The sequence below is a fragment of the Pangasianodon hypophthalmus genome, chromosome 26 (assembly GCF_027358585.1).
Source record: "Pangasianodon hypophthalmus isolate fPanHyp1 chromosome 26, fPanHyp1.pri, whole genome shotgun sequence".
Taxonomy (NCBI): domain Eukaryota; kingdom Metazoa; phylum Chordata; class Actinopteri; order Siluriformes; family Pangasiidae; genus Pangasianodon; species Pangasianodon hypophthalmus.
This window is the reverse complement of record NC_069735.1, coordinates 18,580,160-18,603,168: the sequence shown is the minus strand read 5'-3', so window position 1 is coordinate 18,603,168 and position 23,009 is coordinate 18,580,160. Positions and strand designations below refer to the sequence as shown.

General features: G+C 40.1%; 2 protein-coding genes across 2 annotated transcripts; both read right to left on the bottom strand.

Annotated features, from left to right (window-relative positions):
• Positions 1-6,045: 6,045 nt before the first annotated feature.
• Positions 6,046-10,062, bottom strand: LOC128317535 (microfibril-associated glycoprotein 4-like). The gene is made up of 6 exons (XM_053229828.1): positions 9,954-10,062; positions 9,775-9,803; positions 8,118-8,321; positions 7,383-7,479; positions 6,711-6,878; positions 6,046-6,603 (listed from the first exon to the last, which is right to left on the bottom strand). Exons 1-6 carry the CDS (start codon positions 10,030-10,032, stop codon positions 6,356-6,358), a joined length of 825 nt encoding a protein of 274 aa, XP_053085803.1. The 5' UTR covers positions 10,033-10,062; the 3' UTR covers positions 6,046-6,355.
• Positions 10,063-17,044: 6,982 nt separating this feature from the next.
• On the bottom strand, positions 17,045-22,181 carry LOC113525123 (microfibril-associated glycoprotein 4-like). The gene is made up of 6 exons (XM_034300133.2): positions 22,084-22,181; positions 21,384-21,413; positions 20,066-20,269; positions 18,636-18,732; positions 17,708-17,875; positions 17,045-17,600 (listed from the first exon to the last, which is right to left on the bottom strand). The coding sequence occupies exons 2-6, from the start codon at positions 21,402-21,404 to the stop codon at positions 17,353-17,355; spliced, it is 738 nt and encodes a 245-aa protein (XP_034156024.1). The 5' UTR covers positions 21,405-21,413; positions 22,084-22,181; the 3' UTR covers positions 17,045-17,352.
• Between the last annotated feature and the right edge of the window lie 828 nt (positions 22,182-23,009).

Below are 23,009 nucleotides of genomic sequence, written 5' to 3'. Positions count from 1 at the left end.
ATATGTGGGTCTTCCTCAAACTGCTGCCACAAAATTGGAACCACTCAATTATATAGAATGTCTCTGTGTGCTGTAGCATTACAATTTTACCTTCACTGGAACATAGAGGCCCAAACCTGTTCCAGCATGACAATGCCACTGAAGACCTTTGGGACGAATTGGAATGCTGACTGTGCCGCAGGGCTTCTCACCTGACATCAGTGCCTGACCTCACTAATGCTCTTGTAGCTGAATGAACACAAATCCCCACAGCCACACTCCAAAATCTAGTGGAAAGCTTCCCAGAAGAGTGGAGCTCTTTATAACAGCAAATATAAATAATAAAATCTGGAATGAGATGTTCAACAAGCACATATGAATGTGATGGTCAGGTGTCCGCAAACGTTTCACCATATAGTGTAGCACCTTTGGTGGCAGATCCCCCAATATTTAGGTGAGTAAAAGTATTGGCACAGACAGTCTTCTTGTTGTTCCTGTTAGGTGCCGCCAGAGCAGATCACCTTCCATTGTCCACATATTGATTTGGCACAGGTTTTACGCTGGATGCCCTTCCTGATCCAAACCTCCCCATTTATCTGGGCTTGGGACCGGCACTGAGTTGGCACTAGCCTGTGCAACCCCAGTGGCTGGGGTTGGTGCCCAGTATGGGGCTCAAACCCAAGATCCTGAAATCAAGAGTCCCATCCGCTACCAACTGAGCTAGCTGGGCACCATTGACACATAGCCTTAAAGTAAACAATACTTAATATTTGGTTGCATATCTCTTGCTTGCAATAACTGCATCAAGCCAGTGACCCACTGACATCACCAAACTGTTGTATTCATCTTTTGTGATGCTTTTCCAGGCTTGTACCGCAGCTTCTTTCAGTTGTTGATTGTTTCGGGGAGTTTCTCTCTTTCAGTCTCCTCTTCAGGAGGTGAAATGCTGCTCAGTTGGGTTAAGGTCTGCTGATTGGTAAGCCATACCTTAGATTGCAATTATAATGGCTACTGTTCAACTCACCAGACTGATACAATTGGGTTAACCCAACCGTCTGCTAGCTGCCTAGAGTCGTCACCTAGGGTACATAGCATTGAGACTGTGTCTGTTCCCCGTGCTGTATTAAAATTAAGAAAGACTAAAGTCTGTTTTAGCAATTTAATAAACATACCTACATTAGATAATAATACTGAGAGCGCAGCCTGCACCTCTACTCTAAAGCTAGGTTTGCTAAATATCAGATCTCTTGAGTCTAAAACGCTCTTAGTTAATGAACTGATCACGGACCAGGAGTATGACCCGTTATGTTTAACAGAAACGTGGATTAGGCAGAACAATTATGTTGCATTAAATGAAGCTAGTCCGCCCGCTTATAGCTACATACATCAGCCTCGTTTAACCGGTAGAGGAGGAGGCGTCGCAGTTATTCATAAGGATAATCTGACCATCGTACAGAAACTAGGACAAAACTTTAATTCATTTGAAGCACTTTATAGTAACATAAGTGCAGTCGCTAATGATAAGACATCACAGTCCCTTCCGTTAGTTATTATCTACAGACCCCCAGGACCGTACTCTGAATTTCTTAGTGAATTTACAGATTTCCTATCAAACCTAGTTGTTTCTGTGGACCGAGCGTTAATTACCGGAGACTTTAACATTCATTTTGAGAATATAGGCAACCCGCTGAAGATAGCGTTTACATCCATACTTGACTCATTGGGAGTCAATCAGTGTGTTGTAGGATCCACACATAAAGCAGGTCATACGTTAGACTTAATATTATCTTTTGGAGTTAATATAACCGATATAGTGATAATCCCGCAGTCTGAGGCAATATGAGATCACAGTCTGATTTCGTTTTGTGTGCGTCACAGTAGCATTGTACACACAGAACCGCGCTACCCGAATTAGCCGTACAATAACACCTGCGACCGCGCAGAGCTTTATTAATCACCTACCAGAATTATCCGCTAGTATAGGGTCAACATCAGACCCTTTAGAACTCGAACAGGCGACAGAATTTTTAGAGTCGACATTCCGCTGTACCTTAGATAATGTAGCCCCACTTAGAAGAAAAACAATTAAAGATAAGAAACTCGCTCCGTGGTATAGTGACGACACCCGCTCTCTAAAACAGAACGCCCGAAAGCTAGTGCGTAAATGGCACCAGACCAAACTCCTAGCATTTAAAATAGCATGGAAAGACAGTATTTTAGCCTATAAAAAAGCTCTAAGGCAAGCTAGGTCCACTTACGTATCAACGCTTATAGAAAATAATAAAAGTAATCCTAAATTCTTATTTAACACCATAGCAGAATTAACTAGGAATAAGACATCGACAGAAATCTCCACAATAACAGCATACAAAAGTAACGATTTCATGAAATTCTTTGATAGCAAAATTAAAAACATTAGGCAGAAGATACAGGCCCAAAGTCCAAATTATACAATAGACTGGGAGGATAGACTAACCATAGGTCAGAGCTTAGAAAGTTTTACTCCTCTTGAAGAGAATGATTTAATCTCGCTCATCTCTTCTGCTAAATCATCAACCTGTCTATTAGATCCGGTACCAACACGTCTTCTTAAGCAAATAGTTGGAACCGTAAGTGAACCCCTGCTTAAAATAGTTAACTCCTCACTGAGCAATGGGTACGTTCCAAAATCACTTAAATTAGCTGTTATTAAACCACTAGTGAAGAAACCAGACCTTGACCCTAACGACTTAACTAACTATAGGCCGATTTCAAACCTTCCCTTTCTATCTAAAATACTAGAGAAAGTAGTAGCGCAGCAGCTAATTTCATATCTACAAAGTAATAATATCTATAATATCAGTCAGGTTTCAGGCCCCACCACAGCACAGAGACAGCATTAGTCAAAGTAGTCAATGACTTGCTATTAGCCTCTGATCGGGGTTGCATTAGTCTATTAATTTTACTCGACCTTAGCTCAGCGTTCGACACTATCGACCATAATATCCTCCTTCACAGACTGGAAAAGGTCGTAGGAATTAAGGGCTCAGCCCTCGACTGGTTTAGATCTTATTTAACCGATCGCTATCAGTTTGTAGATTTAAACGGTGACCACTCAGCACGTTATCGAGTAGAATATGGCGTTCCGCAGGGTTCAGTCTTAGGCCCACTGCTTTTCACGTTATACATGCTCCCTTTAGGTAACATAATCCGTAAACATAATATTAGCTTCCATTGTTATGCTGATGACATACAGTTATACGTCTCAGCTAGGCCAGATGAGAATAGCCAGTTAAAGAAAGTTGAGGCATGTGCGATAGACATAAGAGACTGGATGCTAAGCAACTTTCTCCTGCTAAACCCAGAAAAAACAGAGGTTCTGGTACTGGGACCACAAGCCGCTAGAAGTAAGTTTAGAGATCACACTGTTACTTTAGATGGTCTCTCTGTTTCAAGTAGTCTAACAGTAAAAGATCTCGGTGTGATTATAGACTCTAATCTCTCATTTGAGGCGCATGTAGATAATGTAAGCAGGTTAGCATTTTTCCACCTCAGAAATATTGCTAAGATTAGAAATATACTTTCGCTAAGTGATGCTGAAAAACTAATCCATGCATTTATCACGTCCAGATTAGATTACTGTAATGCTTTACTATCTGGATGTTCGTCTAGATGCATAAATAAGCTTCAGATAGTTCAGAACGCAGCAGCGAGGGTCCTGACTAGGACTAGGAAGTATGAGCATATCACGCCAGTCTTATCTACATTACACTGGCTCCCAGTAAGATTCCGCATCGATTTTAAAATATTACTCCTAACCTATAAAGCATTAAACGGTCTCGCTCCGCAGTATTTAAGCGATATGTTAGTACCTTACGTTCCGCCGCGCCTACTTCGCTCTAAGGATGCAGGCTGTCTATCAGTACCACGCATTGCCAAAATCACGGCAGGGGGCAGAGCTTTCTCTTACCAAGCCCCAAAATTATGGAATAGCCTCCCAGTTAATGTACGTGAAGCAGACATGGTCTCAGTGTTTAAGTCGAGGTTGAAGACTTATTTATTTAACCTAGCATTTAGCGACTAGTGTTTTTATCAAAGGAGTAGATCTGGGGGACTCGTGGATGTTGAGTTTTATCTCCACACGGTGACTGTGAGTGTACCTAACCACTTTCCTTCTCCTTCTGCCGAGCTACACTCCTGAGCTGCCGGTGATCCAGACCCCACTACGCTCTGGACCAGATGAGCATCACTCCTGAGCTGCTGGTAATCCAGACCTCCCCCCCTTCACTCTGGACCTGTCCACCGGCAATGCTTCATACTGCCACGAAAACGCTTCAGCTGTTTTCCATGGACTACACAAACACACATTGTACACACACACACGCGCACTACAGTGTAAACCCATATGAGGATAGGTTCTCTGTTGAGCCTTTTCCACAAAATGTGAACAAACTGGTTAACCGGTTGTGTCCTACCACCATAAACCTTATAAATGTGCTTATCAGTTTGTTAGGTGATATGATGTCATATTCAGGTGTGGCACAACACAAGTATGAAGAAAACACATTTGAGCAGGTGGTAATGTGTTGTGTCTGAATTGATCTGTCTGCTATTTTAGTAAAAGAACAATTTCTGTTCAGAGCACTATTATAGAAGCACACTCGAATGTTGAGGAGTTCTTACAGTTTTTCATGAGGGACCCAGTTCACCGTAAAAAAATATATAATATTTATATAATTCCACTGAAACTCTCAGAATTTAATTTAGAGTTGTTATGTGCTGTTGTATGTTTCGATTAGACAATACAAGACATGTTTATAAGGAATTTGTTCTGGATATTTTGTTGAAAGTGGTGAAGGAATTGTATTTTCGGGTTGTCCGTGTGTCTGTTTTTCTGTCTGTCCAAGATTCTTATTAGTGTGATAGCTGAAGAACGAGTGGTTGAATGTCTGTAGGATTTTATGGAATTACTATTGTAACCCGCAAAATTAAGCGACATAGGGATTGGTCCAAATAGCCTGAGAGAACTGGACCTATGTGAGAATAAACTACAGGATTCAGATGAGAAATGGCTCTATGATGGAGAAACTGAGGTTAGATCATTTTCATACTGTAGATACAGATCACACAGGAAATTCACACAGAGAATTTTGGGAATGACAAAATTCAACAAACCCTCCATAATAACAATCTTATTTTTGCACAGAGTGCTGCTTTGTAAGAACAATGTGTAGCACCCTCTTCCCTCCCAGGGGTGACCTGAGCTCTTCTAGACATTCGGGTTCAGGTATTATGGTCTCTTGAATAATTATATGGGACCTCTCTTAACCCACTATCCTTCTATACAATCACCCCAATACATAATAAACTATGTCATGTTTACCAATATTATGTGCGATAACTTCGGTAGATGATTAATAAACTTAGTAATGCCTCTTAAAATTAACAAATGAGCCATATCCCTGGTCAGAAATGAGAAAAATGGATGAGGGTCTAAACCAGGAAACAGAACCCAGAGAGGAAGAAAACAAAGACTTGTTCACAAACACACGATCAGAACAAGACCCATCACCAAAAGGTATAAATACACACGATAATCAAAGGCTAAATTAGAACAGGTGCATACATGATGCGACAGGCAAAGGGCAGGACAGTGGCGAAGACAGAACCAGGAAGCAAACCAGAGGAGCATCAAAACAGGAAATTGTAGTGTTTGCCGCACTAGGGAGTTTGCCATACACTGACGCGGGAATTCTTAACAACCTCATAGTTGGATGAGATTATAGTGACCTTCAGCTGAACTAAGATCTCAGTGTGGTGTGTCTTGTGTCTTCTTCTCTATGGAAAAGCCACGATCTTTGAGCTGCTATGTAACATTTAGCAAAGCTTACATTTCTGCAAACAGCAGCCTATTACTTGTACATCAATAGCAGGTTAATAACAGCTGCTCTTAAAATTCATGATGTTTGACAAAAACACTCTCGCAGCCTGAGGCATATACATATACTCCATCCAACTCCATCCTTTTGCTGATCAGAACAGAAGAAGCCTTGCTAAAATATGCACAAATAAAAAACAACTACCATATTTAAACTAAAACTGAAATTTAATATCCACAAGAGAATTCATTACCAATTACATGGTTAAGAAAGTAATACAATACCCAAAACACATTTTATTTTCTGGACTTGAACAAAGAAAAAGATAAAAGTAGAGATTTATTGTTTATTTTTTTTATAATGCACTTGATTAAAGACATACGTGGTTTACCTATATAGAGGAGAGAATTACATAATTGGTCCTAACTAACAGAATGACTCTGGTAACCTAGAAAATCACAGCTAACAGTGTTGTTCTATTTCCAGGGTGGAAATATCCTGGCTTTTGCATTGCAAGTTTAAGACACAGGCCTGATTTTCATAGTGATGGACTTAAGGCCATAATAATAGCCTCTCCACTGATACCACACATTACCAATGGCAAAATAAGTGCCGTCCAGTCTCCCCAGATATAAACCATTGGGGTTTGCAGTGTGGCAAGCATAGTACCAAAACCCCCCGAGGTATAATGTAGCACAGCCATAAGGATTCTGTTCATTATCGAAAGTGGAGAATCTCTGTCCACTGTGATAACTCAGCGCATCACCTGCAATCAGAAGCATTTTTTTACTACACACATTGTACACATATTTGAAATAAAAACTCATACACACGTATTTGCACACAAACATTGACTAACATCAGATCTCTCACCTGCTCCTTTTTCTACAAAGCCACCAACTTGGAGCACATAGCCGTTCATTTCAGGGCCTACAGAGAAAGTTGTGTAGAGAGCGGATGCTGTCAATCCATCAAAGTCCTCCAGGTCCACTTTCAGCTCATACAGCTTGTTGTGGGTCATCATGTAGAGGTTCTCCAAACCTGCAGATGTCCAATGTGAGTACACAAGGCTATGTACAAGCATAAAGGCCAATTCATTCTGGATGAGTGGTGTCAAGAATCATGTTACAACCTCAAGATGAGTCTCAGTCCACAGGTGCCACATCAATGAAGCATCGAATTCCACATCACATGTCACTCTGCTCTTGTTTTATGCTTTATCTGTCTTTTCTTTGTACTTTGAAGCATAAACTCTATAGAAATCCACTTAAATCTCAAAACCCCCCTTTCTATACACTGTGCAGTTTATTTAAAATCATAATCCACACAGCTGAGACAAATCAGGTGTGGACTGAGCGAGGGACTGACATGACACTTACACTTCTACAAATACAACAAGTGACCCAGAATGCAATAAACACAGGTAACTACACTGAACAGCAGGAGCAACATCAGGAGGAACTTAACTGTAGAACTGTATGAAAATGAGAAAAAAACAGTGCAAAATACTAAAAACATATAATCAGTGATAAAAAATAACCTCACCCAGCCAGTATTCTCCACTCTTATTCCCAAAGCCATTCCTGTACTGATTCCAACGCCTGTAGAAATTCACACTGCCGTCTATTCTCCTCTGAATCACCTGAGAGAGAGAGAGAGACAGAGTGTGTTATTCCATGATGACAGATGTGTAACTGTTCTGTCAATCAAATGTTCTGATAGTCTTGCTTCTATGTCAGTAGTTGGAGTCAATCAGAATCTACTCCACTCAGTTTAGCACTAAAATTGACATTCTAAACCATAAAACTATGGTGTGCTCTTCTCTCAGATGCAGGGGTTCCACATTTTAACACCTGAGTGTGCTGCTCAGAGTTGACTCAGAAATATGCCAGAAGTGCAGTGTATTATATTTCCCAATAAAAATGCCAGAGGAGCCAATCGACATATGACTCTGGAATGATTGACAGTTGTATAGGTGTTTTGATATTAACGCTCTGATATTAACTGACCCTGCCCCCTTTAGCTCCATCTCACATTAATAATGTTTCAGCTGATGCTCTCATCTTGACTTAGTTTTCTAGCTTGTAAGAATTCATTCTTTGTCAGAATCTCTCATGTATAGCATTTGTGACAAAATGGTCAAAAAAGGTATTTTAGAAAATTAAAAAAGTGAAATTAATTGCTAATTAGACAGTAATTAATTAAAAAGAGTGTTTGTTTTCTTTATTCTCCTGCGATGGTCAGTGAGTTCATCAGGTCATAAAAGGGTCAATCTCTTACCGTCCATCCTGGGGATGAATCCTCAGCGCAGCCCATCTCACAGTACACCTCTACAGGGGTGGTGTCTGAAGGGTAGATGGTGTACACGCCACTACGATTAACACCACTCCTGTAGATTTCCTGACAGTCCTGAGGCAGGATACGCACATATGCAGGAGCAGCAGCAACGAGAACGGGGAGAAACAGAGCTAACAAGCAGCATGTCTGAGAGAGAGAGAGAGAGAGAGAGAGAGAGAGACTTCTAAGATAATATACACTGTATCAACATATTTGAGAAACAAAACCTCTAACGCGCCCCCCCCCCCCCCCCCCCCAAAAACCACCACGTCCCTTCAATCTTAATCCAGTTTCAAGTATATATGAAAGTCCATAATGAGAGTCTACACTATAAAGCCAAAAGTTTGTGCACCCCTGACCATCACACCCATACATGCTTGTTGACCATCCCATTCCAGATTTATTCCCCGTGTGTTTGCTGTTATAATGAGCTCCACTCTTCTGGGAAGCTTTCCACTAGATGTTGGAGCGTGGCTGTGGGGATTTGTGTTCATTCAGCTACAAGAGCATTAGTGAGGTCAGGCGCTGATGTTGGGATGTCGAGGAGGTCTGGGGTGCAGTCGGTGTTCCAGTTCATCCCAAAGGTGTTCAGTGGGGTTGAGGTCAGGGCTCTGTGCAGGACACTCGAGTTCCTCCACTCCGACCTTCACACACCATGTCTTCATGGAGCTCGCTTTGTGCACAGGGGCGTTGTCATGCTGGAACAGGTTTTTGCCTCTTAGTTCCAGTGAAGGGAAATTGTAATGCTACAACAGAGACATTCTATATAATTGTGAGCTTCAAATTTTGTGGCAGCAGTCAGCCTGGGTGTTAGTATTAGCGTTGGGTATGGAGTTTGCCTCCATGTTAGAGTTAATACAGGGTTTAACACTAACCCCTTTCAGCTTTGGCTGCACTGTGATTCATTCTCTCTGAGCTCTGAAACAAAAAGCCTGTCTAGGAAAAGACAGGACATGCTTCACTGCCGAATGGAATCATTTTCATTCCTCTTTCAATCAGTGTGTTAATGAGATTTTGCCTTTTCAGGAACACCACAAATGCTTTTTTCATGTCGCAGGCTGAGTAGATATTGCCACACCCGACCTGCACTCCCGACAACAACAGCATCTCCTCCACCAGCGCCCTACACTCCAGCACACACCTGATGCCATGCCGGAGAGAGAGAGTGAGACAGACAGCATCTTCCCACCGACCTGTGAGGCCATGGTGTCCTGCTCACTCTCACCTGCTTTCAACTGTTTACAGCTACTGTACCTCATGTACTGGATAACTGTGACCTTTATGATTTGATTCAAGAAAATGAAAAAAAAGAGAAACAGGTAGAAAGTTAGTAAGTTGGCAAAATGTCAGAAAGTTCTCCACACGTCCCCACCACACTCAGTAGATGCACAGAGGAAGAGAGAGATCAACGCTCCATTACTAAACTCTTGATGTCATTATTTTGATTATTTTGTTTATATGCTACCACCCTGCTGCCAAATTATGTTTTATATTTTATTAATTAACTAATTATTTTTTTTAAAAAGTTATCTAATTGAAACAAAATAGAGAACAAGTAGAAAAGAACTGATAAGAAAGAATACAGTACAAAACTTCTCACCATTATAATGAAGGCCCTCATTTTTTTCTCTGCAAAAGAAAATGCAACAATCATCAAAAGGATTTGTCAAATTTCTTAAGTCATTTATTGACATCTTGTAGCAAGGATATTTGGTCAAGAAAATGTTAAAGAAGTTGATATGAATTATTCTGAGAAAATAAAGTGGAGGAAGGACTTGCCTGTGTAGAATTTAATGTAGAGGATCAGTCTGCTTGTAGCCAATTCTGCTGATGTGGAGTTGATGTGTCCCTGCCACATGTGTGTGTCTCTTTTATACGGTAGCTACATGACGTCATTATGGTAACCTACACAAGAACACAGCTATGCAGAAAACTGCTGTACATACAAGTTTTTTGTTTCTAAAATATGCACATTTACGTTCAGTCTATAAGGAAGTAACTTTGTATTTACAAGAAACGTGAACATGGTGCTAGTCTACATTCCAATCCACACCAAAAGCATCACAAGCATTCTTTTGATTTGAAATGACAATACATTTCAAGTCTATTCACCCATAAAGCTGACAGTAGATACACACAGAGATACAGTTTTAGCATGACATATTGTGCTTACAGCAAACTGTCAGATAGTGGCGCCGGACTTAATACTGCTCCTCACAAAATACACTCACCCAAACAATTTATTAGGAACACCTGTACGCCTGCTCATTCAGGTGATTATTTAATCAGCCAATCGTGTGGTAGCAGTGCAATGTATAAAATCATGCAGATATGGGCCAGCAGCATCGGGTAATGTTCACATCAACCATCAGAACTGGGGAAAATATGATCTCAATGATTCAGCTTTCATTTGCTGATATTTACATCTAGATGTGTTAAAAAACTTGGAACATACACAATATGTCCAAAAGTTTGTGGACACCTGACCATCACACCCATATGTGGGTCTTCCTCAAACTGCTGCCACAAAATTGGAACCACTCAATTATATAGAATGTCTCTGTGTGCTGTAGCATTACAATTTTACCTTCACTGGAACATAGAGGCCCAAACCTGTTCCAGCATGACAATGCCACTGAAGACCTTTGGGACGAATTGGAATGCTGACTGTGCCGCAGGGCTTCTCACCTGACATCAGTGCCTGACCTCACTAATGCTCTTGTAGCTGAATAAACACAAATCCCCACAGCCACGCTCCAAAATCTAGTGGAAAGCTTCCCAGAAGAGTGGAGCTCTTTATAACAGCAAATATAAATAATAAAATCTGGAATGAGATGTTCAACAAGCACATATGAATGTGATGGTCAGGTGTCCGCAAACGTTTCACCATATAGTGTAGCACCTTTGGTGGCAGATCCCCCAATATTTAGGTGAGTAAAAGTATTGGCACAGACAGTCTTCTTGTTGTTCCTGTTAGGTGCCGCCAGAGCAGATCACCTTCCATTGTCCACATATTGATTTGGCACAGGTTTTACGCTGGATGCCCTTCCTGATCCAAACCTCCCCATTTATCTGGGCTTGGGACCGGCACTGAGTTGACACTAGCCTGTGCAACCCCAGTGGCTGGGGTTGGTGCCCAGTATGGGGCTCAAACCCAAGATCCTGAAATCAAGAGTCCCATCCGCTACCAACTGAGCTAGCTGGGCACCATTGACACATAGCCTTAAAGTAAACAATACTTAATATTTGGTTGCATATCTCTTGCTTGCAATAACTGCATCAAGCCAGTGACCCACTGACATCACCAAACTGTTGTATTCATCTTTTGTGATGCTTTTCCAGGCTTGTAGCGCAGCTTCTTTCAGTTGTTGATTGTTTCGGGGAGTTTCTCTCTTTCAGTCTCCTCTTCAGGAGGTGAAATGCTGCTCAGTTGGGTTAAGGTCTGCTGATTGGTAAGCCATACCTTAGATTGCAATTATAATGGCTACTGTTCAACTCACCAGACTGATACAATTGGCTTAACCCAACCGTCTGCTAGCTGCCTAGAGTCGTCACCTAGGGTACATAGCATTGAGACTGTGTCTGTTCCCCGTGCTGTATTAAAATTAAGAAAGACTAAAGTCTGTTTTAGCAATTTAATAAACATACCTACATTAGATAATAATACTGAGAGCGCAGCCTGCACCTCTACTCTAAAGCTAGGTTTGCTAAATATCAGATCTCTTGAGTCTAAAACGCTCTTAGTTAATGAACTGATCACGGACCAGGAGTATGACGCGTTGTGTTTAACGGAAACGTGGATTAGGCAGAACAATTATGTTGCATTAAATGAAGCTAGTCCGCCCGCTTATAGCTACATACATCAGCCTCGTTTAACCGGTAGAGGAGGAGGCGTCGCAGTTATTCATAAGGATAATCTGACCATCGTACAGAAACTAGGACAAAACTTTAATTCATTTGAAGCACTTTATAGTAACATAAGTGCAGTCGCTAATGATAAGTCATCACAGTCCCTTCCGTTAGTTATTATCTACAGACCCCCAGGACCGTACTCTGAATTTCTTAGTGAATTTACAGATTTCCTATCAAACCTAGTTGTTTCTGTGGACCGAGCGTTAATTACCGGAGACTTTAACATTCATTTTGAGAATATAGGCAACCCGCTGAAGATAGCGTTTACATCCATACTTGACTCATTGGGAGTCAATCAGTGTGTTGTAGGATCCACACATAAAGCAGGTCATACGTTAGACTTAATATTATCTTTTGGAGTTAATATAACCGATATAGTGATAATCCCGCAGTCTGAGGCAATATCAGATCACAGTCTGATTTCGTTTTGTGTGTGCCACAGTAGCATTGTACACACAGAACCGCGCTACCGAATTAGCCGTACAATAACACCTGCGACCGCGCAGAGCTTTATTAATCACCTACCAGAATTATCCGCTAGTATAGGGTCACCATCAGACCCTTTAGAACTCGAACAGGCGACAGAATTTTTAGAGTCGACATTCCGCTGTACCTTAGATAATGTAGCGCCACTTAGAAGAAAAACAATTAAAGATAAGAAACTCGCTCCGTGGTATAGTGACGACACCCGCTCTCTAAAACAGAACGCCCGAAAGCTAGAGCGTAAATGGCACCAGACCAAACTCCTAGCATTTAAAATAGCATGGAAAGACAGTATTTTAGCCTATAAAAAAGCTCTAAGGCAAGCTAGGTCCACTTACGTATCAACGCTTATAGAAAATAATAAAAGTAATCCTAAATTCTTATTTAACACCATAGCAGAATTAACTAGGAATAAGACATCGACAGAAATCTCCACAATAACAGCATACAAAAGTAACGATTTCATGAAATTCTTTGATAGCAAAATTAAAAACATTAGGCAGAAGATACAGGCCCAAAGTCCAAATTATACAATAGACTGGGAGGATAGACTAACCATAGGTCAGAGCTTAGAAAGTTTTACTCCTCTTGAAGAGAATGATTTAATCTCGCTCATCTCTTCTGCTAAATCATCAACCTGTCTATTAGATCCGGTACCAACACGTCTTCTTAAGCAAATAGTTGGAACCGTAAGTGAACCCCTGCTTAAAATAGTTAACTCCTCACTGAGCAATGGGTACGTTCCAAAATCACTTAAATTAGCTGTTATTAAACCACTAGTGAAGAAACCAGACCTTGACCCTAACGACTTAACTAACTATAGGCCGATTTCAAACCTTCCCTTTCTATCTAAAATACTAGAGAAAGTAGTAGCGCAGCAGCTAATTTCATATCTACAAAGTAATAATATCTATAATATCAGTCAGGTTTCAGGCCCCACCACAGCACAGAGACAGCATTAGTCAAAGTAGTCAATGACTTGCTATTAGCCTCTGATTGGGGTTGCATTAGTCTATTCATTTTACTCGACCTTAGCTCAGTGTTCGACACTATCGACCATAATATCCTTCTTCACAGACTGGAAAAGGTCGTAGGAATTAAGGGCTCAGCCCTCGACTGGTTTAGATCTTATTTAACCGATCGTTATCAGTTTGTAGATGTAAACGGTGACCACTCAGCACGTTATCGAGTAGAATATGGCGTTCCGCAGGGTTCAGTCTTAGGCCCACTGCTTTTCACGTTATACATGCTCCCTTTAGGTAACATAATCCGTAAACATAATATTAGCTTCCATTGTTATGCTGATGACACACAGTTATACGTCTCAGCTAGGCCAGATGAGAATAGCCAGTTAAAGAAAGTTGAGGCATGTGCGATAGACATAAGAGACTGGATGCTAAGCAACTTTCTCCTGCTAAACCCAGAAAAAACAGAGGTTCTGGTACTGGGACCACAAGCCGCTAGAAGTAAGTTTAGAGATCACACTGTTACTTTAGATGGTCTCTCTGTTTCAAGTAGTCTAACAGTAAAAGATCTCGGCGTGATTATAGACTCTAATCTCTCATTTGAGGCGCATGTAGATAATGTAAGCAGGTTAGCATTTTTCCACCTCAGAAATATCGCTAAGATTAGAAATATACTTTCGCTAAGTGATGCTGAAAAACTAGTCCATGCATTTATCACGTCCAGATTAGATTACTGTAATGCTTTACTATCTGGATGTTCGTCTAGATGCATAAATAAGCTTCAGATAGTTCAGAACGCAGCAGCGAGGGTCCTGACTAGGACTAGGAAGTATGAGCATATCACGCCAGTCTTATCTACATTACACTGGCTCCCAGTAAGATTCCGCATCGATTTTAAAATATTACTCCTAACCTATAAAGCATTAAACGGTCTCGCTCCGCAGTATTTAAGCGATATGTTAGTACCTTACGTTCCGCCACGCCTACTTCGCTCTAAGGATGCAGGCTGTCTATCAGTACCACGCATTGCCAAAACCACGGCAGGGGGCAGAGCTTTCTCTTACCAAGCCCCAAAATTATTTAATAGTCTCCCAGTTAATGTACGTGAAGCAGACACGGTCTCAGTGTTTAAGTCGAGGTTGAAGACTTATTTATTTAACCTAGCATTTAGCGACTAGTGTTTTTATCAAAGGAGTAGATCTGGGGGACTCGCGGATGTTGAGTTTTATCTCCACACGGTGACTGTGAGTGTACCTAACCACTTTCCTTCTCCTTCTGCCGAGCTACACTCCTGAGCTGCCGGTGATCCAGACCCCACTACGCTCTGGACCAGATGAGCATCACTCCTGAGCTGCCGGTGATCCAGACCCCCCCCCCTTCACTCTGGACCTGTCCACCGGCAATGCTTCATACTGCCACGAAAACGCTTCAGCTGTTTTCTATGGACTACACCAACACACATTGTACTCACACACACGCACACTACAGTGTAAACCCATATGAGGATGGGTTCTCTGTTGAGCCTGGTTCCTCTCAAGGTTTCTTCCTATCACCATCTCAGGGAGTTTTTCCTTGCCACCGTCGCCCTGCTTGCTCATCAGAGACGGCACACACACACACACTTCACTTTACTTTTGTTTGTGTAAAGCTGCTTTGAGACAATGACCTTTGTAAAAAAGCGCTATACAAATAAAAATGAATTGAATTGAATTGATGGACTTGGCCAGTCTAAAACCTTCCACTTCTTCCCCTGATGAAGTCCTTTGTTGTGTTGCAGTGTGTTTTGGGTCGTTGTCTTGCTGCATGATGAAGTTCCTCCCAATTAGATTGGATGCATTTCTGTGTAAACTGACCCTTTTCCACAAAATGTGAACAAACTGGTTAACCGGTTGTGTCCTACCACCATAAACCTTATAAATGTGCTTATCAGTTTGTTAGGTGGTATGATGTCATATTCAGGTGTGGCACAACACAAGTATGAAGAAAACACATTTGAGCAGGTGGTAATGTGTTGTGTCTGAATTGATCTGTCTGCTATTTTAGTAAAAGAACAATTTCTGTTCAGAGCACTATTATAGAAGCACACTCGAATGTTGAGGAGTTCTTACAGTTTTTCATGAGGGACCCAGTTCACCGTAAAAAAATATATAATATTTATATAATTCCACTGAAACTCTCAGGACTTAATTTAGAGTTATGTGCTGTTGTATGTTTCGATTAGACAATACAAGACATGTTTATAAGGAATTTGTTCTGGATATTTTGTTGAAAGTGGTGAAGGAATTGTATTTTCGGGTTGTCCGTGTGTCTGTTTTTCTGTCTGTCCAAGATTCTTATTAGTGTGATAGCTGAAGAACGAGTGGTTGAATGTCTGTAGGATTTTATGGAATTACTATTGTAACCCCGCAAAATTAAGCGACTTAGGGATTGGTCCAAATAGCCTGAGAGAACTGGACCTATGTGAGAATAAACTACAGGATTCAGATGAGAAATGGCTCTATGATGGAGATACTGAGGTTAGATCATTTTCATACTGTAGATACAGATCACACAGGAAATTCACACAGAGAATTTTGGGAATGACAAAATTCAACAAACCCTCCATAATAACAATCTTATTTTTGCACAGAGTGCTGCTTTGTAAGAACAATGTGTAGCACCCTCTTCCCTCCCAGGGGTGACCTGAGCTCTTCTAGACATTCGGGTTCAGGTATTATGGTCTCTTGAATAATTATATGGGACCTCTCTTAACCCACTATCCTTCTATACAATCACCCCAATACGTAATAAACTATGTCATGTTTACCAATGTTATGTGCGATAACTTCGGTAGATGATTAATAAACTTAGTAATGCCTCTTAAAATTAACAAATGAGCCATATCCCTGGTCAGAAATGAGAAAAATGGATGAGGGTCTAAACCAGGAAACAGAACCCAGAGAGGAAGAAAACAAAGACTTGTTCACAAACACACGATCAGAACAAGACCCATCACCAAAAGGTATAAATACACACGATAATCAAAGGCTAAATTAGAACAGGTGCATACATGATGCGACAGGCAAAGGGCAGGACAGTGGCGAAGACAGAACCAGGAAGCAAACCAGAGGAGCATCAAAACAGGAAATTGTAGTGTTTGCCGCACTAGGGAGTTTGCCATACACTGACGCGGGAATTCTTAACAACCTCATAGTTGGATGAGATTATAGTGACCTTCAGCTGAACTAAGATCTCAGTGTGGTGTGTCTTGTGTCTTCTTCTCTATGGAAAAGCCACGATCTTTGAGCTGCTATGTAACATTTAGCAAAGCTTACATTTCTGCAAACAGCAGCCTATTACTTGTACATCAATAGCAGGTTAATAACAGCTGCTCTTAAAATTCATGATGTTTGACAAAAACACTCTCGCAGCCTGAGGCATATACATATACTCCATCCAACTCCATCCTTTTGCTGATCAGAACAGAAGAAGCCTTGCTAAAATATGCACAAATAAAAAACAACTACCATATTTAAACTAAAACTGAAATTTAATATCCACAAGAGAATTCATTACCAATTACATGGTTAAGAAAGTAATACAATACCCAAAACACATTTTATTTTCTGGACTTGAACAAAGAAAAAGATAAAAGTAGGGATTTATTATTTATTTTTTAGAATGCACTTGATTAAAGACATACGTGGTTTACCTATATAGAGGAGAGAATTACATAATTGGTCCTAACTAACAGAATGACTCTGGTAACCTAGAAAATCACAGCTAACAGTGTTGTTCTATTTCCAGGGTGGAAATATCCTGGCTTTTGCATTGCAAGTTTAAGACACAGGCCTGATTTTCATAGTGATGGACTTAAGGCCATAATAATAGCCTCTCCACTGATACCACACATTACCAATGGCAAAATAAGTGCTGTCCTGTCTCCCCAGATAGAAACCATTGGGGTTTGCATAGTGGCAAGCATAGTACCAAAACCCCCCGAGGTATGATTTAGCACAGCCATAAGGATTCTGTTCATTATCGAAAGTGGAGAATCTCTGTCCACTGTGATAACTCAGCGCATCACCTGCAATCAGAAGCATTTTTTTACTACACACATTGTACACATATTTGAAATAAAAACTCATACACACGTATTTGCACACAAACATTGACTAACATCAGATCTCTCACCTGCTCCTTTTTCTACAAAGCCACCAACTTGGAGCACATAGCCGTTCATTTCAGGGCCTACAGAGAAAGTTGTGTAGAGAGCGGATGCTGTCAATCCATCAAAGTCCTCCAGGTCCACTTTCAGCTCATACAGCTTGTTGTGGGTCATCATGTAGAGGTTCTCCAAACCTGCAGATGTCCAGTGTGAGTATAATGAAGCATCGAATTCCACCTCACGTGTCACTCTGCTCTTGTTTTATGCTTTATCTGTATTCTTTTTGCACTTTCAAGTGTAACCTCCATAGAAATCCACTTAAATCTCAAAACCCCCCTTTCTATACACTGTGCACTTTATTTAAAATCATAATCCACAAAGAATTAACAATGTACAGCAATATGAGTTACACACATATTTATAAATGAAACTGTGAAGGTGAACTGTGAGTGTAATTAGTCATCGGGGAGTTTGGCTTGGCTGAGAGAGGGGTTTAGTGGGTGTTGGTGATGGGGGCGTACCTGAGAAGGGGTGTGGTTGTCAGTGGGAGTTCCCATAGAATTTGATAACTTAAACAGCTCTAGAGCTAGGCTTATTCATTAATTAATGTCTCTCACAAAACAAAAAAATGGCCAGAAATGTAAATTCACCTCCTCTTAACTTTATAATCGAATACAGAACAGATTAAATTCAAAGTGTGCAGATGCCCTTTTCTCCTTCCTGTAGCAAGTACGGCCACACAGCTGAGACAAATCAGGTGTGGACTGAGCGAGGGACTGACATGACACTTACACTTCTACAAATACAACAAGTGACCCAGAATGCAATAAACACAGGTAACTACACTGAACAGCAGGAGCAACATCAGGAGGAACTTAACTGTAGAACTGTATGAAGATGAGAACAGTGCAAAATACTAAAAACATATAATCAGTGATAAAAAAATAACCTCACCCAGCCAGTATTCTCCACTCTTATTCCCAAAGCCATTCCTGTACTGATTCCAACGCCTGTAGAAATTCACACTGCCGTCTATTCTCCTCTGAATCACCTGAGAGAGACAGAGAGAGAGAGAGAGAGAGAGAAAAACTTTGACTTTCAAGATGCCTTTAATTCATCGGTCTGACATGTTTATTTTACATTTTTACGTATTTACAAACCACACCATTCAGGCTCCATTTCTCATTTTCAAAGTCAATGTAATTAGATAGTCCACACTCAGAACATGTTTAGAAGTCTGTGCAAATAGGAAGTCTGGAAATCAAGATCACATTTCCAAATTGTAGGAGATGAGTTTATAGATCCAAATATTTGTTCAGTATTTCCTCAGAATACAGGAACATGCTGATTCCACACTGACATGTGCTAAGGTCTTTAAAAAATGTTAGGCATGGTCCACTCTGTCAAACGCCTTTTGTTGGTCTAGCGAGCCAAGTCCAACATTTAGTTTGTAATTCAAATATTTACAATATATTTTTGTGAATCCATTTATTTCTCTAAAGCTGCTTTGTGACAATGTCCATTGTTAAAAATGCTATACAAATAAAATTGAATTGAATTGAATAGTTTGTACAGTTTGGTGAGGTGTAACAGGTCCTGCACCAGAAAAAGAATAAAAAATTGAGTGTTCTGGGATGAAGTATGACAGATGTTCATGAATTAATGGAGCTAAAAAAATGTTGAGACAGTTTCTTTTTGATAAAATCGTATACTCTGACCCAAGGAGAGGGACAGGATGGCACTTTTTTAAAGAGCCGAGGTCTCCTTTTTTTTTAGGCAGAAAATAACCTGCCTCTGTTGAACTTCTAAGTGGAAAACCTGTCTAACCTTGCTGTAAGGATCTTCTCAGGAGCAGATTTCAGACAGGTGTACCGTCTGTCTGTAGGAAAAATTTCCCTGCACACATCTAGGTTGTGGTCCTGTACAGCAGTTCTAGGTCCTTCTGCTGAGCCAGGGTGAGGCTCACTGTGGTTCCTCTCTACACTGTGGTCTAGAGTACAGTCCGTGCCAATGAAAGGATTATAGATATTACACAGAGAAAAGCAGAGCTTGTGTAGATTAATATCTTCCCCCTGCATCCTTCCAGGTATGATTTCTGCTATGTTTAGTGGCTGAGAAACAAAGTCAGTGTGTGTTCCACTTAGCTAACATTACACACATATATAGTTAGTATGAGTTTATTTATTATTAGGAATATTAAGTAAGTTTAAAATTTATTAGGAATGTCACCGAAAGTGTTTTGCTGAAAATGGTTAAAAATGGCGTCGTGTGCTGGCCAGGGAATATGTAACATAGTTTTTTTTAACTGTGTTTTTATGACAAATCATTCCTCTTCTGGGTCAGCAGGTCTGAAATTGTAAAAAATAAATAAATAAATCTCTTACTGTCCATCCTCGGGATGAATCCTCAGCGCAGCCCATCTCACAGTACACCTCTACAGGGGTGGTGTCTGAAGGGTAGATGGTGTACACGCCACTATTATTAACACCACTCCTGTAGATTTCCTGACAGTCCTGAGGCAGGAGACGCACATACGCAGGAGCAGCAGCAACGAGAACGGGGAGAAACAGAGCTAGCAAGCAGCATGTCTGAGAGAGAGAGAGAGAGATTTAAATGAGAATATATGTATAGTATCTGTTAAAATTCCCCATGAAATGTCTTGAGAGCTGAGATTTGATTATTGAAGTGCTTGATTGATTGACAGAATGGCTAATGGTGTTTGAGATGCACCATGCCACACTGCTGCCTAATCTAAACAAACCCGACAGTAGCTTAGCAAACTAGCTAAATATGGAGAACAGTGAAGAGATTAATTCTTAACTGAGTTTTTTTTCAGCTGTGGAAGATTTCTCAATGGTGCCTTTGCCCACGCCTGTCCTCATGCACCAGAACAATATCCTAGACTGCGAGATGGTGTGTGTGTTCTGGATTTGTGGTGTACGTGTTTGAGGAGAGGGTGAGCGTCAGTGTTGCCGATGGGTCAATAAATTTAAAAAACCTGACTCTTACTGATGGAGATGGTGTATAAAAACTACATCAGTCTGAGGTAGCAACACATCGTCATTAAACACCTCCAAGTTGGTAAAACATGAAAGCAAACTCACACAAACTCCTCACTCTTCCACATGAATAAACTCTAAACATTTTTTCTCCACCAGCTGATGGTTGGAAAAGGGAATAGTTTGTGTGAAGAGGCATGGCTAAAAATACACAGACGAACCATGTTTAATAATAACAAGCTTCTCCTGTAGAGCAAGACACGCCCCTGTGGGTGGGACATATAGCATTTATTTGGACAAACAAAAGACTTGTACAGGATGAGTCATCAAAAAATTATAATAGTTTTCCTGAAAGTGACAGTTACTTCCTTCATGACAAAAATTTAAAACAAGAATATCTTATTATAATAAATAATATATAATATATTATTTATTTATATATTGTTACAGATATACCATACTGATGTCCATAACACTAAGTGACGGGTACAAAAAAAATCTGAAATACTGATTTTGATTTTCGGGGCAGAAGCTCAAAATCAAACTCCAGAAATCCCAAAACTGGCAACACTACCACCCTGCCGACCAACACATTTTATATTTTATCATTTTTTAATTAAATAATAAAATGTTATTTGTTAAATTTAAACAAAAAAACTAGAAAATAACTGGTAAGAAATAATGCAGAAGAAAAACTGCTCACCATCATAATGAAGGCCTTCATTGCTTTTCTCTGTGAAATAAAAAACAATGATCATCAAAATAATTTATCAAACTTGTTACATCATTAACTGACATGTTACAGTAAAATACTGAGCGATGAGGTGGTGTGATGAATTACTGTTACCACCCTGAAGTTGATTATTTTCCTATAACAGCATGTCTCCAAGTGTTTTATTCCTTTTATACCACAGCAATTTACAAACATTTACAATTTATATTAATTAAAGAACAACATGTCACAGGTTTTATCTGTTGTGGAACGTCAGTGAAACAAGTGAGCTCCTGTTGTCACTTATGTTATAGCAGCTATAAACAGTCGTTCCCTCACCAGCCTGTCTTTATTTATATCTCTTTAAACTCCTCTGTCCTGAAGATGTCGGAAAACTTAAAGTTACAGCTTTACCTCTGACTGTTACAAAGCACTGACACTGGAGACTCCTTCCATAAATGTTACATAAACATCTCCTTACCCTGGAGAAAACGTCACCATATCAACAATTTTTGAATCTGTTTATGTGAAGCGTCCGCTGTACACGTCCCTGTGAATGATCTGTTACTATCTGCTGTTATAGAAAATTAATCAACACCTTCTGATCAATCACAATCCAGAACTCAACAGAACTGATGTGTAGCTATCGATTAACACTTTGAGTAAATAAAGCAGAGGTAGAAGGACTTACCTTTGTAGAATAGAATGATTTCAGTGATTGGAGCAGATGATTCCTGCCAGATGTGTGTGTGTGTGTGTGTGTGTGTGTGTCTCTTTTATAGGGCAGCATATAAATATGATACCTTGCATGAATTAATTAGCAAAAGTAAACAGGTATGCAGAAAATTGGCCTACATCCAGGCTTTTGTTCTATAAGGAAGTAAACTTTTATTTACAAGAAATACAAACATGATGCTAGTCTACATTCCACAATTCTGTCAGTTCCTTCTCGGAACCTGGCAACATCACAAGCATTTTTCTTATTATTTCAAATGACAGCACCTTTCTTAAAGCTGACATTAGATACAAAGTGGATAGGCTTAGTCTGCACACTTAAAGTGAACAACATGGTTTGGATGTTTTTTTATGTGGCTGCGTGCTTGTTTTATGCTTTATATATGTAGAAAACAATTAAAAGTAATAGACTTTATGTGCAGCTAGCACATCCATATATACACGTGCTTAATAAATACACTGCTGTAGAGTGAAATCATGTAGTCAGATAGAATTCTCTCACTGCTAAACGAAACCCGTCACAGAGTCACTTATGGGCCTAAGAGCTTCATAAAGGTGTTACGTAATTTCCACAGCAAAATGAGTGTGTTTACTGATTCACATATCCAGTAGAAGATTCACATACACAAATTTTAAACAGTGAACCAGAATCAAAAACCAAAACCACATATAGATGCATCAGTAGCAATACTGTTATCGGATATTGGTCTGATACTGTGATCATTTACTCATCCAGGGCTGTAACTACGATCAACTTTTTAGTGAGCTCCACACTGCAGAAATGCATCACAGTTCATATATCACAATGACAATTCGTGTACTAAATCAATTACTCATTTTTCATCTTATCCTTTCTTACATAAACTGCTCTGACTGCAGTTA

Coding starts and splice junctions, on each gene's coding strand:
- LOC128317535 (XM_053229828.1), bottom strand. CDS start 10,032: ATGTGGCAGGGACACATCAACTCCACATCAGCAGAATTGGCTACAAGC. Junction 9,804..9,953: donor CTACATTAAATTCTACACAG/GCAAGTCCTTCC, acceptor TTTCTTTTGCAG/AGAAAAAAATGAGGGCCTTC. Junction 6,604..6,710: donor CTTTGTAGAAAAAGGAGCAG/GTGAGAGATCTG, acceptor TTCTGATTGCAG/GTGATGCGCTGAGTTATCAC.
- LOC113525123 (XM_034300133.2), bottom strand. CDS start 21,404: ATGAAGGCCTTCATTATGATG. Junction 20,270..21,383: donor TGAAGGCCTTCATTATGATG/GTGAGCAGTTTT, acceptor TCTCTCTCTCAG/ACATGCTGCTTGCTAGCTCT. Junction 17,601..17,707: donor CTTTGTAGAAAAAGGAGCAG/GTGAGAGATCTG, acceptor TTCTGATTGCAG/GTGATGCGCTGAGTTATCAC.